Source organism: Lepisosteus platostomus, chromosome 4 (genome assembly GCF_059453375.1).
Source record: "Lepisosteus platostomus isolate fLepPlt1 chromosome 4, fLepPlt1.hap1, whole genome shotgun sequence".
In the NCBI taxonomy this organism is placed as follows: Eukaryota; Metazoa; Chordata; class Actinopteri; order Semionotiformes; family Lepisosteidae; genus Lepisosteus; species Lepisosteus platostomus.
Window position 1 is genome coordinate 32,899,578 of NC_142614.1, and position 18,340 is coordinate 32,917,917.

Consider the following 18,340-nt stretch of genomic DNA (forward strand, 5'->3'; position numbering starts at 1 on the left):
CAATTAGTGATGAATTCCAGGACCGCAATTAAACTTTTATAGAGTTCACCAATGTATTTGTATCCTAGATGTGCTACAGGGGACTTGTAGTACGCTGGGCAAACGTCCCGAGATCGAATTCTTCCGCGACGGGGGTACCTTTAAAGCGGAGACGACGGCACCGAAAATTTTTGGCGCGCCCTCTCTTTAAAGCCCTGGCCAAATACGAAGACAGTACGTACAGTTATAATTCAAACGGAATTAAAAACTACACATCCCAGTTACCATGGTGGTGCTTGTGATCATTGCGTTTAACCAACGAAACAGGGCGAAAAATCAGTCACATGACTTTGGGGCAGAGTTTCGAAAGCTTAACCTATCAGCAACAAAGCGAAATTTACACGATAGGCTACCTCAAACTGTCAGTTACACGACTGTGTATGTCGCTTAAGCCACTCCTATTTGGCATTTTAGTTATGGAGGCGAGAAAACGCCCCCCCCCCCTCTCTGGGTGTCTGATTTGCCGCCATGTTTAACCGTCCGTGTCCGAATCGCAGTAGCTACGCGTATGAAATAAAGTTCATCCCAGCTACAAAACATATATATTTTTGTGGTAAGAGGGCGCAAAACATCAGTATTTACTGCTATTAATTACTGTACGATTTATAGTTGAAATCTGAGCCTAGATATAAAGTTAAAATCTCGACAAAACAATGTAGGAAATACAGAGAAAAGAAATCCTTTCTGACATCTAAAATCAGTTTCGATCAAGGTCTCTAAAACGAACAAGAAAAAGAGGATTTTCGGAGGGCAATTACGCTGTGTTTATATAGGATAAGTGATCTATGAGCAATCTAATTTCTTGTTCGTTTAAAACAGTGAAATGTCAGCTGCAAAAGATCGCACCAGAAACGGCACTCTCTCTGCCTGTCATAGACGTTCAGGAAAGGCTGAATGAAGTCATGTTAAGAACAATAATTCGGTGATCAATAATAACAGTTGTAGGACAAGAAACAAAAGATAATGAAAACTTCTTTAGGCTAAAACTCAAGTTCATTCTACAAATTAAGGCAAATGAAAATTCAGGATGTTAAAGTGCTAGAGGTGTAAAAAATACAAAAATGCACATGAGTAAAAAGTTTTAGAAATGGAGCAGGTGTTGCTTTGAAATAAGCAAACAGAAAAAAAGCCATGACTAAAGTGCAGAAGAGGGATGCAGGAACACTTGCTTAGATATACAAAAAAAATCACAAAAAGGTGTATGTTACAAAAGAACATGCAAACATGTTCATCATGTACATCAATTTCCCTTCACGATCAATAAAGTCTTATCTATAAACATGAAACAGAGTGAGGAATCAGAAAATTAGCATGCATAAAAAACAGCAATTCTGTCAATAAGCCCTAAATGAATTAATAGCAACCATGGTTTCATGGAGGGCTTCTCAGATAGTTGGGCATTCAGGTAGATTGCCAGGTGAAAGGATTTGTAAACATACTTTGTTAAAGCAAGTCAGTTTTTTCTGCAACACATAAAATACATTTTTCCAAGAAAGTTTAGCCTTTGTCACTAATGAAACCACTAAATAAAGACATAAATATAGAAATCTTAAGATTTTGTTATTCAATGTTGGTAGCAGGATGAACTGTGCTAAGTGTATATTTTGTCGCAGCTTTGCTGCAAGATGTTAACAGTGAAAAAAGGTATTTAGAAATGAGTTATTTCAAGAAGAAAATGTTCAGAATAATTGCAAATCTAGCAGGATAGAGAAAGCACAGAAAACAGGCAGTTAGATTGATCAGATTAGTATGAAAAGTTATTTAGCAAAGGGAATGAGAAGAGTGACAAACTAGTATGCTTTAGATCTTTTTATCTGGACCAGGGAAAACTGATCATGTTTCTCTATAACAATAATAAAAAACTTTATTTGATATATCAACATTAAAGGTGGCATCTCAAAGCAATACAGTAGATGTAAAAACAGATAAAAGGACCACAGATTACAAAGTAAATACATATAAGAAAGACAAGCAGTTAGAGGTGCTACCAAAATTAGAAAATGAAGCAGATACAGACACTAAGTCTTCTGAAAAGAAAGGTTCTGAGGTTAGATTTAAATGCACTCAGGGTACGTGACTGATATCACTGGGAATACAAATTGAGACCTCTGGGGTGCAGCTAGAGAAGACCCTGTCACCCACAGAATGTAGATGTTCTTGAGGACAGCTAGAAGACCAGAGTCAGACGGACAAAGGTGGGGAGTAGACAGATAATAAGCCATATACTGTAGGTACTGAATGAGGATGAGGATTTTGAAGTTGACTCGAAACCTGATAGGTAACCAATGCAAGGACTTGAAAACAGGTGTAATGCATCCCTGATAGGATTCTCGCTGTCATATTCTGACCATATTGAAGATTGCTCAGTGTGGATTTAATTTCCCCAGTGAACAGGATGTGCATTTATTAATTCTAGAAAAAAAAGCCTTTCTTGATTTCTCTAGTTCTTAGTTTCACTAGTTCCCTTTAAAATAAACTATTATGCCACAATGCAGAGTATTATATGGACAGTATTTACACATGATATTGTGATTTAAAGAAATGAACACAAGCAGCTTTTCGAGATTTAAGTGTTGGCTGAGTTATTGCAGGATAAAAAACTAGAGATGTTGGTAAGAAGATAATTTTGGGATAGCTGAGGAATACACTGATAACAAGAACACTTCCTAATGGGGTTAGGCATACTTTTGATGAAGATGATGAAGTTAACAGACTGTATGTTTACATAGATACTGAAATGAGGATTGTATTTTAGATTTTGTGTAGTTGCTAGCATTGAACTGTGTGTTGGATGCACATGAATTGAAGGAATGGGCAAACATCGCTGATGCGGATCCACAGAGCCAGCATATTAAGATGTTTATAATTAGAGGCAATTTGTTTAAATAACTAGGTATGGATACTGATGTGCAAGAGAGGTGGAAAGGCTGTTTACTTAAGCCAGCACTATAAAATATTTTATTCTCAATGAGATGCTGCCATTTCATAGTGGGTTTCTAACACTGAGTATAGTTCAATCCACACAGTGCCTTTACTTCCATCCATTTCTAATCTCTTTATCCAGTACAGAGGATTAGGAGCCTATCCCAGTAAGCAACGGACACAAGGCAGAATACACCCTGGACATAGCGCCAGTCCATCACAGGACAGACAGACACAAACACACACACACCAGGGCCAGTTTTCCCATAAACCAATTAACTTACCAGTATGTTTTGGAGTGCGAGAGGGAGTCATATCACACATATGGAGAAAAACCATGTAACCCAGAGAGAACATGCAAACCCCACACACACAGGATGGCAGGAATTGAATCTAGGACCCCAGTGCTCCAAGATAGCAATGCTAACCACTTTGCCACCATTATAAATGGATGGATATCTTAGTTATCTTTCTAGTTCACAGGTTTGCATGCATAATTTAATTTTGAAAGGCGCTGAGACATCAGGTACTACTGTTGTATTTATGAAAAAGAAACAAAACAAAAAGCATACTAACAACTGTGCCATCCTACTCTTTAGTTAATACAATTTATTATTTATAAACAGTTAACATTGTTAGCAAAATATTTTGAATTATATTTAATTAGTCAGATTTAATGTATATTTGAACAATGAAAATATATTTTTACAAGATGCGGGGGAAAGTGCAACAACTTATTACAGTGCTAAATTTAATATTGATTGCTAATAGTTTATGCTAACACCTAACGTTCTTAATTAGGTGTAATTAAAACAGTGAACTAAGTGATAACATACCATTCAGAAATACAATCGAGAATAGTTTTGTGGTGTTTGTATGGATGAAACGTTTCTAAAATGTATAACGTAACAAATTTAAAGACGATTAAATTCTGTAATCTTTCCACTTGTAATGTCATTAGACAGAACAAGAAGTTTCTGCTTTGTCTAAGGATGGTATCAAAAAGTAGTCTAGGTGGTGAGAAAGCTGTGCTTAATGATAATTAAGTGACTTAAAAGTAAAAAGAGATGCTTCATATTGCTTGATTAATTTTAAAAACTAAGTTATAAATGCAGACGCGATCGCTGCCATAAGCGCTCCAGGCAGTAGAACGTTCGTTCTGTGCTGCTGCGCTCCGCGCCTCCTCCCTCTCTCGGTGCCGCGCCCCTCTCTGACGGAGCGCAGTGGGCGGTACGCTATTTTCAGAGCCTCTGATTGGGAAAAAAAGACCTGCTGATGAGTTTCACACAACAGGAAGAGAAAAGAATGGGATTTTTTCTCTTCGAAACGTGTGTTGTCTTTATGAAATTCGTGTATTTTAAACGTTTAATTAAGAAGTAAAAACCTTACAGCGTACACAGAGATTCTGAGCTGATCACGAGGAAGAAAAATCACCCATTTTTCGCGCATAAAAAGTGGTTTTTAACTCTCGTAACCCATTTTTATAGGTTTTAAAGTCGTGCAATGTCTAAGTTAAGCAGGAACACATCATTATATCTCATTTTTTATTTCTTTTTAAAAAAATTTAAAAATCGTTTGCCCAGCCTACTTGTAGCAATACAAGATAGTCTTTCTGTGAGCCGAATACAAGATAAATGAAGTTTCTAAGAAAAATTGTTGAATTCATTGAATTTAGTAGTTCCTAGCAACATTATGTAATGTGGAAAAATAAGTGGTTTTATGCAAATGAAATAAATGTAGTTTATAAGTGAATAAGTCCTTCCTCTTATTTTTTTAGATTTTCTGGAGCATCCAAAAAACCCAGTACATTTGCTCTCAAGGTACTCACAGCTTTGACATTTGTGCTCATGAGGTACTCCAGTTTACTCCAGTTTAATCTGGAACCGCTGGTATGGTGTTGTATACATTCTCAGTGTTGTAAACTTGCTGATGGAAGAAAACTTTTTCCCAGTCTCCATCCCAATCAGGATAACTAAGTAATTAAAGACTGAGAAAGCCTGCTCAGGTCTTGCAACATACATATGCCATATCGCCAAGAGTGTAGAGACCAGGGTGGGTAGATCAAGGGCTGAGACCCTGACATATGGGGCCATTTCTGTCATACCAGTGAAGTTGTTCTACCATTTTTGCAATAACTGGGCCCCTTCAAAGGGACAGATCTTGTCCTCAGGAGCAGAAACTAAATGGTCCTTGGAATGCAACCTGAACTGAAAAGTCCAAAAGCTTTGGAGCACTGTAAGGCTGTGACAATTAGATCTTTGGCTTCATATACTTCCAAAGAAAAATAATTACACAAAATGTCATTTTTTCTGGGTAGTTTGGTTGGAATGAAATGGGGATCATAGTAGATAAGCAATCAATGTGAGAAAGTATATTCATTTTATAATGGATATCCTCTCAATCATTTTAGATATTTATTTATTATTTCATTTATAAACAATACAACTGTATGATATAGTAGCCAAAAACCAGAACAAATCAACCCCTCCCTTCCATCCTCATTCACAATGGCAAGCCACATCTACAGAGAGATAAAAACACTGCATGTAACAATGAAAAATCTGAAATAATGGTAATGGAGAGAAGAGGAGATACTATGACCAATGTTGAGGAGACAAATGGAGGAAAACTGAAACAAGTTGATGACTTTAAATACCTTGGATCAAAACTGGTAAAGGGAGGGGAAACACTGGAGGCAGTAAAACAAAGAGTGAAAGCTAGATGGAACAAGTGGAGAGAAATAACTGGAATAATCTGTGACAGGAAAATTCCCAGAAAGTTAAAGTGCAAAATGTACAAGACTGTGATTAGACCTGTACTACTATATGGAGCTGAATGCTTGGCAGTTGGAAAGAGGGAAGATAACTTGATGAGAAGAACTGAAATGAGGATGTTGAGATGGATTCTGCAGATTTCAATGAAGGATAAGATCAGAAATGAAGAAATCCGTAGACGATGTAGGGTGGTGGATGTGGTTGAGAAGATGCGAGAGGCGAGGTTACGGTGGTATGGACATATCATGAGGAGGGACGTTGAGGAAGTAACAAAGAGGGTAATGGAATTTGAGGTGGAAGGTAACAGAGGAAGAGGCAGGCCTAGAAAGAGATGGATAGATTGTGTGAGAAAAGATATGGAGGTATGTGAAGTGAGTGAGGAAGATGTGCTCGACAGAGACAAATGGAGAAGAGCAACCAAAGCAGCTGACCCCAGGACAGTCTGGGACTAAGGCTGTGAAGAAGAAGAAGAAGATGTAACAATGAGGGATGTAAACTGGTTTTAATTAAGACCCCCTTATCTAATTGTCAGTGGTCAAATAATTTTGAAATCATGATTTCATTGCCTTGAGCATGTTCTGTTTATGATCCTGCTGAAAATTCTTTAAAATGGGCTAAAATGACTGTCCCTGAATAGGTCTATCCTAGCAGTGTGTTTAAGAGACATGAGGACTGATTTTGAGCATTTGTTTCATATTGTTATAAAGAGAGTCTACTATCAGAGTTATCAAATACGTTTAGAATGTGTGGAACTGACTGCCATCAGCCGAGAGTGAAATATGGTTTTTGGGCCCCTGTTTGTCACTGAGATTAATACGTACATTGTTTTGGATTAAAACTCTGTTCCAGGAGTTCTAATGAATAAACAATAGAAATAATGGAAACCTCTGGTTAAGTAATGGTTAAGTACACCAGCCCATACAGAACTAAGGATCTATTACTCAATGGATGTGCACACAAACACTTGGTTTATTATCTGCCAAATATGGATTACATTGATAGGGGGATTATAACAACCATAGTGTACTATAACCAGCCTATAGCTAGTGCTATACCAGAATGTAAAAATACACTTATATGCATCCATAGAAAGTTTCCTTATTTGGAGTAAAAAATGCAACAGATAACACATGAATGTTCCCTTTCACTTAGATGCTAAATATTATTATATCTGAGTTTAATAGTTGTAATGCTCTATGCCTAAAGCATTCTAAGGGATATTTGTCTTTTTAAGATGAAAAATTAGAGCTGATTTTTTATGCTGGTGCAAAGACTCAGATTGAAATGACATTTTAACAGGATTTATTAAAATGCAGCCTTTCAAACAGAGCAGTGTTAAAATGCTGATTCTGTGTACTGCATCAATCTATATTAATCTGTTCACTGCATTATAAATACAGACTTACTGTACTGCAACTTTAATTAAATGCATTTGACTAGCTCCTCCATCTTCTAAAGTCTTAAAAGTAAAACAGACTCTGTACTTCTGGCGTAACTGTGTTTCTCAGTTCATTTAAACCAGATGCCTTAAGCTGGTGTTTATACATTAAGTGGGCTCTGTATTAGGAGTGTGTGTGGCAATCAGCCAGGTGCTTCTGTTAACCTTGGAATGTTGCCCTGCCTGCTGGCATTATGCATACTGAAGGCCATGGTGGATTAGCTGAGCAGCAGTACATGACTGTGTTTGTGTAAACAGTATCAACGGCACCAGCACCCACATGCAAAGTCAGAAAGAGGGCTGGCACCTTACACAAAAGATTTGGTCAAAACATAAGGGTGCTGGGGGATTGGAGCAGGAGAGCTGGGTGTTCATGGTAACAGGCACAGAAAACAATGGTTTAAATATTGAAAAAACAAGAAAGGGCACTTACCCTAGGAATGTACTGTACAGGATGTGGACAAAAAAACGGAAACACTTAACAACAATATATTAATATCAAGGACCTAATAAGGAGTATGACCACCCTTTGCCTTCAGAACAGCTATAATTCTTCTTGGAATGCTGTCATACAAGTCCTGAACTGTGTGTAGTAGGATATTGCACCATTCTTCAAGAAGAAAAGCCTCCAGGCCTTTGAGGGATGAAGGAGGTGGAAATCTACTTTGCACTTTGCGCTCCAGAACTTCCTATAAAGGTTCAATGATGTTTAGATCTGGTAATTGGGGAGACCATGGAAGGCGTTTGACTTCATCATGGTGTTCATGAAACCACTCTTGAATTTGTTTAGCAGTGTATATGGGGGCATTATCATCCTGGAATATGGGACCATCATTAGGGAACAGTGTTTGCACCATAGGGTGCACCTGTAAAATGGCCTCATATTCTTTGGCCATTATATGACCATGCAGAGCAATCATTGGACCTAATGACTCCCACAAGATGGCTGCCCATACTATTACAGATCCCCCACCATGTTTAACAGTTGGCAACAGACATTGTCGGTTGAAGGCATCCCTTGGCTTTCTCCAAACAAACCCGTCCGGATGTAGGTAATAGGTTGAGATGACTTATCAGACCATATTACTTTTTTCCATTGCTCAGGGGTCCAGGTTTTGTGCTCCTCACACCAGGTTTTGTGCGTTGTCATTGGATACAAGCAGTTTCCGAATGGCAGCCCTGCCATAAATTCCAGCTTTGTGAAGCTCACGACGTACAGTTTTTGTTGAGATTGGGTCACAGAGGTGCTGATTCAATTCTGTGGTAATTTTTAAGGCTGTACTTTTGTGGCATTTAGCAACTATCCTTTGAAGTGTCTGGCTATCCCTGTCAGTGAGCTTCGACTTGCGACCACTGTTCCTCTTTGCCGATGTAGTTTGTCCATGTTTGGCATATGGTGTCATTATTGAGACTGTTCCCCTTGACACATTAAATAATTTTGCAGTTTGTGTGACCGATGCACCTGCAATTCGGGCACCGACTGTTTGGCCTCTTAGGAAATCTGTTAGTGGCCTCATGTTGTTTGAGAACTCGCATATCAAAGTACTGATTGTCAGACCTCTTTTATAGCTGACGCATACTGCTAATTGGCAATCAACCTAATATGACTCACCTTTGCATCTGCATTTGAATTTGTGATTTAGTTACTTCAAAGTTAAACTTCTTTTTCATGTGGTGTTTCCATTATTTTGCTGTTTTATATTTTCGACAGATGAAAGAGCTGCTTTTTCTGAAAATTAAAAAGTGACATTAAGTGTGAAGGGTAAAAGACCCTGATATTAATCAGTTTTAACTATGAACCAGATTTAATTATCCTTTGGTCACCCTCATATATAAATGTGCTCTTTTTCCAAAACCAGACAGTTTGAGGTAAATTGTAAAATTTATCAAGATAATTTTGTCATGTGACTTCTTTGAAGTCTTGTGTTGGGAGAGAAAAGTCACAGATTTTCCTCACTGTTTTCTTTATGTGGACCCATCTCTGATGAAAAACATTTCTAGTGAATGTCTTGACTATTTTTTTACCTCTGAACTTTCATGCCCATCAGAATCTGTTCATTGTTGAGTGGTTATTGAGAAACCTCAGACCGATGTGTGAATGAGGAACAGATAATCTTGTCAAACCAAATCAAAATTCACACATTTGTATAATTTAAGAGAACAGTGTCATTTGTATGCAACCTTGGTATGATGCGCCTCAATATACTGTGGAAATTATCATGTTCCCCGTGATGGGTATGTTTGATTTAATTTCAACATAGAGGGTAGAGTCTGTAGTTATTTTTTATTTGAGTACAATATATTGTTGGGTTCTCTAGTTTTGCCAAGTGTTTTTATGAACTCTTCTAAAACCTTCTCAACCTCAGAAACCCTGGAAAAGGATATGGCACATGCTATCTACCACGTTCTTCTAATATACTCATTAGTAAGTTAGCAGGCCTGCAGTATTGACTTCCAAAAGACAGAATGATAGCTGACAAGCAATTGAAGCTTGTTGAAAGACTGAAAAGGGGGAAACCAAAAGCCAGTCTATTTCGCAAACATGAAATGTCAGAAGGAATGATGTACTGTAAAATAAACTCACTGTATTATAAGTACCTAATGTTTATTATATCAACATTTTATTTATGTTCAAAACTGTGGGGATGAGTATACTTCACAAATAAGTTGAAAAATGACTGAAATACGTCAGTTACCTACACCTTGACAACTGTTATCCCGTCGGTTTCTTCTAGAGGAAGATGCATTGGTTCAAAATGAGGCTCCTCTTCCTCACTTGCCACAAGAATTCCTTCAACAATATTCAACCTATAGCGTTGTGCAGGATACAACAACCATTCTGTGCCCTCATCTGGGAGTCGTATTGAAGCATATTTTTCATTGTTTAGACAGTGTTCCCAGCTGCACTTTAACCGTGATGTTTTGTCGATATCTCAAGCTAATATCGCTGTGGGACTGTAAAGTTTTTTTTTTAAGAAGAGAGCCCAAAATGCTCTGAGAACAGATTTAATCATTTTTTTTCTCTACTAGAGAGAAAAAGAAGTAGCGTCTTGGCTTGCGAGCCACAGATGAGTTTCTGTGAACAAACGCATGGAAATCTGCATGGGCATCATATCTGCATGGGCATCATATTTAGCAGCCTGTTTTGCTGGGAGCAGCTGTTAGCCACAATCTTGTAATTACATTCCCACGCGGCCGTCAAGATGGTGAGAGGAGAGCTGAATGGATTCTAGTGATGATGAGCGGAGGTTCGGTTCAAAGGAAAAAAAAAGATTCTCTGCTGTGCCACAGCAGTAGGACTTCATTTTTGGCAATCCAAACATTTGCTTGATCACATTGCCTTAAGGTCTGCATACCATATTGTAAGCCTTTTCTCCTTCATATGTGGAATGCGTACAATTAAAAGTGAAGGGCAAACATGTAATTATTATAGCAATTGTTAATGATTTGCAAAGCAGACAGGTGGTTTGCAGTGGTTAAGTATAAAATAGAAATAGAAAGTCAAGTGATTATTTTCTAGTTTCCCAATGCTTGTTACATCAGCTTTTCAATAACTAGAATGCCCTTTTCAAATCCAACATATAAATATTATACTATTTTTGTGTGTACACAGAAAGTAGTATAATACAATACATACATGAAATCACAATATACAGTATTTATCCACAGTTCAGATGATGATACTATATTTATGATTTACTTAAGTTAAGTAAATTAAGTTGGAAATTAAGGGAATATGTTTAAAACATATCTGGATGTTATTTCAACACTTGTGTGCAAAAGTTTAGGCAGCCCTGGTTAAATTGTATTTCAACAAAATGAACATGAAGGTGACATAACCTCTACAGGGTACAAAGTTAAACCTACAGATACAGCCATTCAAAATGCGCGGGCGATACCGCATTATTTTGCGGCGCGCTTTACGCGGTCTACCGCGAGTTACCGTAAATTCTCCTATAATACCGCAATTAAAATAATAGTATCCGGAATTTCCACAAGGTGGAGCTAATAAAGCTCAACCTCTCATGTTTGAGCTGTCGCCATCAAAGTCTTTAACGAAGATATTACTAATAGTATTAATAATGAATGACCTTGGACAAGCTGTAAACAAAGTATTGCCCTGGTCCACATTCTTTTTTTCATTGACCGTCTTTGTAAAAGTAACACCACAGCATTTCGCAATCACGCATTTGTTTCCAATCATGCAAAGTACAGTAATTTTTGAGAATCGATTCACCATGCCTTTCACATGCTCATAAAAGAGATTGATTTAAGAACATAAACATATTACCGTATGCAAACTGTACTGTATACAGTATGTATATGTATATTTAATGTCTTAACTGTGCACGTTTAAGTATTGAATATTTATTTGGAATTTTACCACTGAAGGGAAATCTTAGTACCTGACCATAAAAAGAATAGGAGCATACTGTAACGCGTGTGAAGGCCATAAACGATATTAATTTTGGAACTTAAACAAACAGTATATGGCTGGTCTCGGACTTTAAAGAAAACATACACACCAGTATTCCATTTCTCCCTAAACATTAAGCATCGAAGTCTTTAACTAACGTGATACCGGAGTCAACAAGCATACTTTTAGAATTTGATTAAAAGGGAATATAATATGGAATCGTGTATCTAAAGAAATTAATAATGATGCCGCAACACAAGAATAGTACACGCTGTACATTGTCTGTTGATAATGTTTCTGTAGTGCTTTTTCATCACTCTGCACGTGACCTTGCTGGTGGCGCTGTGGGTTAGGTTCCTGACTCCCACCTCACACGGTCTGTGATCGAATCCCACTGGAGCAATGAATTTTTTTTAACAAACATTTCTTTGAAAAATGAAACATTTCCTGAGTCAGAGATTAATTAAAACCTCACTCGCACCAAACAAATTTATATTTATAAATATCACAACATGATCGAATTTAAGTCATTTTAATAACAATGAATAGTCACCTAGGCGTTACAATATAAACATTTATATTGATTTAAATCGCGTTTAAATCGCCTTTATTTAAAACCCATAAATAAAGCTGATACTGTTTAGACTTTTAATTATTTAAAACTGTATTACAGCAGCACAATGCACAATGCAATGAAATCGCTATCTTTGTCTTCTGTGTAATAATGTTCACCTCTCTGTCCAGCAAATTAACAATAGTAATAATAATGAACTTTATTGTATATGGCGCCTTTAAAGGTGGCTCCTCAAAGCGCTTTACAGGTTAAAAACAATAACAACAATGTTAGGCTGGGCAAACAATTTTTTTTTGTTTAAGAAATACAAAATGAGATATAATGATGTGTTCCGCCTTGACATTAACGAAGAGCATAACACGTGGGCGACGTAGAGGTCGGCTCTGGCTTTCCCATCTACTGTATACACTGCAAGTACAACCCCCCTCTCTGATTTTGTGTAATGCTTTATGTTGAAAATTGAGGTGGATTTTGTTTATGATAAAGAGGATAAACTGGGATGGGAAGAGGGTTTGGTTTTGCATAAAGGGCGGGATTATGATAATTGGAGGAATTTGCGAGAGTATAATGGTTTGATATATTTGATTTTGTATTTTGGTTGTTATCTATGTTTGTGGTTGGTATTATGTTTATATGGTTGTTTTTGTTGGTTGGTTGTTATTATGGTTATTAATAATACGATCTATAGTTGAAATCTGAGCCTAAATAAAAAGAAAAAGCAATTTGCTGGACAGAGCGGTGAACATTATTATGCATAAGACAAAGATAATGATCCTGATCAGTTTAGAAATCCGTGTACGCTGTAAGGTTTTTACTTCTTAAACTTTTAAAATACACGTTTCGAATAGAAAGAAATCCTCTTCCTGGTACAGTACTGTATGTATAGCAAACCAGCACGTCTTTTTTCTCCAATCAGAGGGGTGTCAGATGGTGTCAGCCAATCACCATTCTGAAGCCCTACCATAATCTCTGGTATGGGGAGACCCCAGAATTCTGTCCCATAGTTTAGACAGATGATAGATACTTTTATTGATCCCGTGAGGGAAATAAAGTAAATCATTTTCATTTTAGGAAATTATTAAACGCTCGGTTAAAAGCAAAGGAGATTGTCTGTTATAGTGGACATAAAAACAAGAGTTCGCTGGCATTATATCCTAGAAGACACAGACTGGCGCCAGACAGGGAGAATGCCTGCAGCGTAAAAGAAAATGCCTGATGAACTAGGGATTGGACAGTTTCCAAGTGCTTGTACAATCGATGGAAATGTTCAAATAAATGTGCAAAAGAAATAAACAAAATAATCATTTATTTATTTATCATATTGGCTAGCTAATGTCCTCTCTTTGCTAGTTAGTGGCTGTGTTTCTGCGTTGGGTAGCAACGGGTGAATGTTCTCAAGCGGAAGATGTAAACAGCTTAATTTTCGTGTTAAATATTTTTTTTAAAATTAAAATCCATTCTATACAGCAATCGCATATTTGGGTACCGTTTCATAAAATTTTCATGCTTAAAATGTTTAGGGAGAAATGGAAGACTGGTGTGTATTTTTTCTTTAAACTATCAAGACCAGCCATACACAGTACAGTTTACGTACATACAGTAATGTTTATGTTCCTAAATTAATATCGTTTATGACCTTCAGATGCGTTATGCTCCTCTTCTTTTTATGCTCAGCTACTAAAATTTCCCTTTAGTGGTAAAATTCCATATAAATATTCAAAACTAAGCGGATTAAAATGTGCACAGTAAAGACATTAAATGATTAAATCTTTTCACTACCAACCAATGCACCACGAGTGCCCCTGTCGGTCATTTTGGCCAGCCAATCACTTACCGCGGTGCCCTCCGGTGCCCTGCGGTGACTTGTGGGTAGGTTACTGTACTGCGGGTTTGTACCGCGCATTTTGAATGGCTGCATCTGTAACATCTTTCTAAAAATTACTGTATAATGAAAAATTATTATTTATTTGCTGATTTTAACAGATTGGAGAAAATTAATGTGGCATGTGTATTGGGCACTCTTCAGCTGATTCATTACTTCTTTTTTAATTTGTATTTTTCAAAAGCCACAAAACGTGATTGACCCGTTAGGCCACAAATTAAGTCAGGTGAAGACAATTCCATGGTTGAACAAATACTCTGACCCTTCTAACCTGTCAGGTTGTGAGTGTTGTTCTGCCTACGTTCAACAACCATGGACTCCTCTAAGCAGCTGTCTGAGGACTTGAAAATAAAGATGATTCACTCTTACACAGCAGGGTAAGGCTGTAAGGTCTCTAAGGCTTCCAGCTTGCAATATTAACTGTCAGAAACATCATTCAGAACTTGAATGTTAAAGTCCAGGCAAGATCTGGAAGACCCAGAAAAGAAGATAGAGCTGGTTGGTCAGATCTGCAAAGCAGAACCCCGAGGACCTGCAAAAAGGTTATACTGACACTGGAGTAGTTGTCCACAGGTCCAGAGTACAGCTTTCTTACACAAAAATGATTTGCATGGAAGAATTGTCAGAAGGTGACCTTTCCTATACCTCATCACAAAAGTGAATGTCTAACAAAGTGGAATTGGAAACAAAGTGCTGTGGTCTGATGAAACGAACATTGAACGTTTTGGCCATAACCACAGAAGACACTATACGTTTGGAGAAAAACTGGTGAAGTATTTGAAGAAAAGAACACCTTGCCAACTGGTGAGCATGGGGTGGATCTGTTATGCTTTGGGGTTGTGTGGCAGCCATTGACACTGGAAATATCGTGCTGGTGGAAGGAAGAATTGATTCAGCTAATTATCGACAAATCCTAGAAGCTAATGTCCCAGAGTCAGCAAAGAAAGTGAAACTGAAAAGAGGTATGGTATATCAGCAACACAACGATCCAAAACATACCTCATAATCAACCATGAAGTACTTACAGAATGAAAAGATTAAGGTTTTGGAATGACCTTTGCAGTCCCCAAGGATCTCAAACATCCAGTGGATGCAAGAAGACCTAAGAATATTTCTGAGCTAGAACATTTCTGCAAGGAAGAGTAGTGAAAAAAATCCAAAAGTAAGAATCTGAAGACTCTTAGATGGCAACAGGAAATGTTTGTAAGCTGTAATTTCTGCCGATACAGATGTTGCTAAGTATTGACTGCTAGGGTGCTTTTGTACGTGCCATATTCATTATTTTATTATTTTGAATATCTACAAAACTGTCAATAAATACTAATTGTGCATTATAAGTTGCAGAAAGATGTCATGTTTAAATTTTTACAACAAAGAGCTTTTTTCCACTTAAGGTGCCTACACTTTTGTACAGAACTTTACCTTATGGTGTATTTGGTCCCTGACAGTGATTAAACACAGCAGATGGTGACAAAGTATTAGATTTGCGACAAGAGCTGTGGAATTACAAGTTACAAGTGCAATTACAAATTCTTGTTTATATGATTGTGTGGACTGGCGTTGTTTTTAGTGCAGTGTGTTTTTGTAATCATTGTCTTCAATTACTCTAGAAAATTGGACGTGACATAAAACATGAATTCTGATGTATCTGATGCTTTTGCTGATTAAGTTGTAACCAGCTATAACCTGATGGATTGGAACAATGGTAGATTGAGTCCCATCAAGTTGCCTATGACTCTGGACACTGGTGCCCATGCACATACCTTCATGGCAGTACCTTTATCTGCCAGGACACATTGTGATTGTAGTTATTTTGCTCATGGAATGTGTATATAACCAGTGTAAGCAACACTCTGTGCATTGGTTTAAATGAAAAGAATTATGGTTTTGCTGGGAGTTTTGATTTGCAGCTGCAAGTGTAAATATATTCATCAATTGGTATATTTTTTGAATTTGTGAATCTCTTTACCATGATTTCTTAATAATACATGCATACATGCACCCATCTAAAATTATAGTATTATATAATATTCAATATTAATATGCCTGCATAAGTTAAATAAAAGGTAAAAGGTTTTTAATAAACATTTACTTTTGTAAAATAGTGACCTTAGTTTTACTTACTTGCGTTGCAAATCTGAGGTATTGGTCTTGTGAATTTGTGTATTTGTATGATACCTTCATCCAATATATTTTACAGATGTTAAGTTAAAAAAAGTGTGCTCTTTCCTTCAAATAACTAAATACAAGGTACAAATATAGGATAGGTCCTCCTTCTTTTGCTAGATTCCTTACCAGTTCTACCAATCATCAGGGTGTTATGATGCCACTTTGCCAGTGAAGTTAATGATGTTTAACCAATTTAAAATGTCAGCATTTTTCTAAGCAGGGAAGCAGTAGATGCTGTTGTTTACTAAATTTATTATTTCTCCTTCACTCAGTCAAGAGAACAAAAAGGCAAGTGGGATTTTGGCATTCAGTGTTCGGATAGACAACTTCCTTTACACCTCGCTCTCTTGTCTAGTTGACTTGATTAGATATTGAAGTGAAGTGGATCTGCTTTGCAGAGGCCTAAGATCAATTTGCAGGAGCTGTTCACACAAGATTTAAGAAGATAACAAGTGCAGGGTAATCTTCTTTACCAAATTAAGTATTCTTTTGTGTTGTATAATTTACATATTCTTCCTTTTTCTTTCAGGAGTCACCCCAGTGTATCTCAACATGTTTGGCCTTATGAGAGAATGCGACCGTAATTGGTACCCACCCAACCATGTCTTCCATGTGGATGAAGCCTCTTGTGAAACTGTGCTATTCAGAATCAGGTAAAAGGAGAAATAAGAAACTGCTAGCTTTAAAAAAATACCCTTGAAAGTCTGAAAATCTGCCAAAACATGCAGTAGACATTCATAGAATTGGTTAACAAATAAAAAATAGACAGTATAGACAAGTGGTTGATGTTAGATTTAGGTGATATATTTAGTGGAATACCACCTAGTATTAGAAAAAACAAAGCCTTATTTTCAGTTTAGTTGTGAAATACCAGAAAATATTTTTTATCCTACATCTCAATGCCATACAGTTACAGGTAATGGACAAAAAAATAGAAACACCTGGGTTAATGAGGGACAGAAGGTATATTGAAAGCAAGGGCTCCCACTCCAGTGTGGTTCAAGCATTAATTAAGCAAGTAACATCCCATTAAGCTTAGGATAAAGTATAAAAGTGTTGGACATGCCTTGTTGCCTATACTTATTACTAGCTTGGCTGCAAGAGAAGTCCTACCTCCCTGACATTGAAAGAGGAATGGTTATTGGGACATGTGTGGCAAAAGTGTCAACAGATGCTTCAGAAGCCACAGTTTCTAAGGTGATGTCAGCATGGAACTCTAAAGTAAAGACATCATCAACAAAGATCAACAGTGGGTCAATATACATACTTTTGGATTGTGACAGGAGAGCAACTGCAGGTCAGTTGACTGCAAATTTCAACCTGAAGCATGAGAAGCCAGTTTTATCAAAAAAGGTCTGTCAAGAATACCATAGAGTGAGATACCATAGTGGGTTGCAGTGAACAAAAACGACTCATCAAGCCTAGTCATGGATGTTTTTGAGTCCAGTTGTGCAAAGAGCACAAGCTTTTTTAAGTGCCTTAGCTTTGTTAAGTGCCTTGGGGCAACCTTGCTGTGAAAGACACTATATTAAAATAAATTGAATTGAATTGGACATCTGAGCTGTGATATAGTTTGAATGAATCATCCTTCACCATGTTCTTGACAGACAAATTAGTGCATGTGAGGCTGTATTGGCCACGCATGTTGACCCACAGTGATTTTAACTGACTTTACAGGCGTTTCTTTCTTTTCCACTGCCTGTATTTACAGTAATTTACATTAGAGGACAGCATGTTATAACCCTTCTCTTTCAAACAGGTATTATTTCCCTGACTGGTACAGCAATGGATCCATCAGAGCATATCGATATGGGGTGATGAAGGGTTCAGAGAGCCCAGTCCTTGATGATTCTGTAATGTCTTACCTCTTTGCTCAGGTGAGCACAGGCTATGTTTCTATTCTGTTCAACATAATGAACACAGCAGAGCAGGTGAGGTGAGTAGTTTGTATTCAAGGAAGACCAGGAATATTAGTCTAGAAAAGTTTAGCACTTTATTTTCATTGCTCAACCAATTGTTGTTTGACACCAAGAATCATAAAATAACCTAGTCAAATGTATTCAGTTGAATATGTATGCCACTGCATGCTGGATCAGTAGTGCAAATAAACCATAGATTATCCCAC

At 37.2% G+C, this 18,340-nt stretch overlaps 1 protein-coding gene across 8 annotated transcripts in view; it reads left to right on the forward strand.

Annotated features, from left to right (window-relative positions):
* Nucleotides 1-18,340, forward strand: part of LOC148673124 (tyrosine-protein kinase JAK2-like) — a 119,903-nt gene that overhangs the window by 64,119 nt on the left and 37,444 nt on the right. For all 8 annotated transcript variants that reach the window (XM_088629415.1, XM_088629409.1, XM_088629411.1 and 5 more), the window contains 2 exons: nt 16,745-16,868; nt 17,975-18,092. In XM_088629415.1, coding sequence (XP_088485541.1) covers nt 16,745-16,868; nt 17,975-18,092 — 242 coding nt within the window. The remainder of the gene's footprint in view (nt 1-16,744; nt 16,869-17,974; nt 18,093-18,340) is intronic.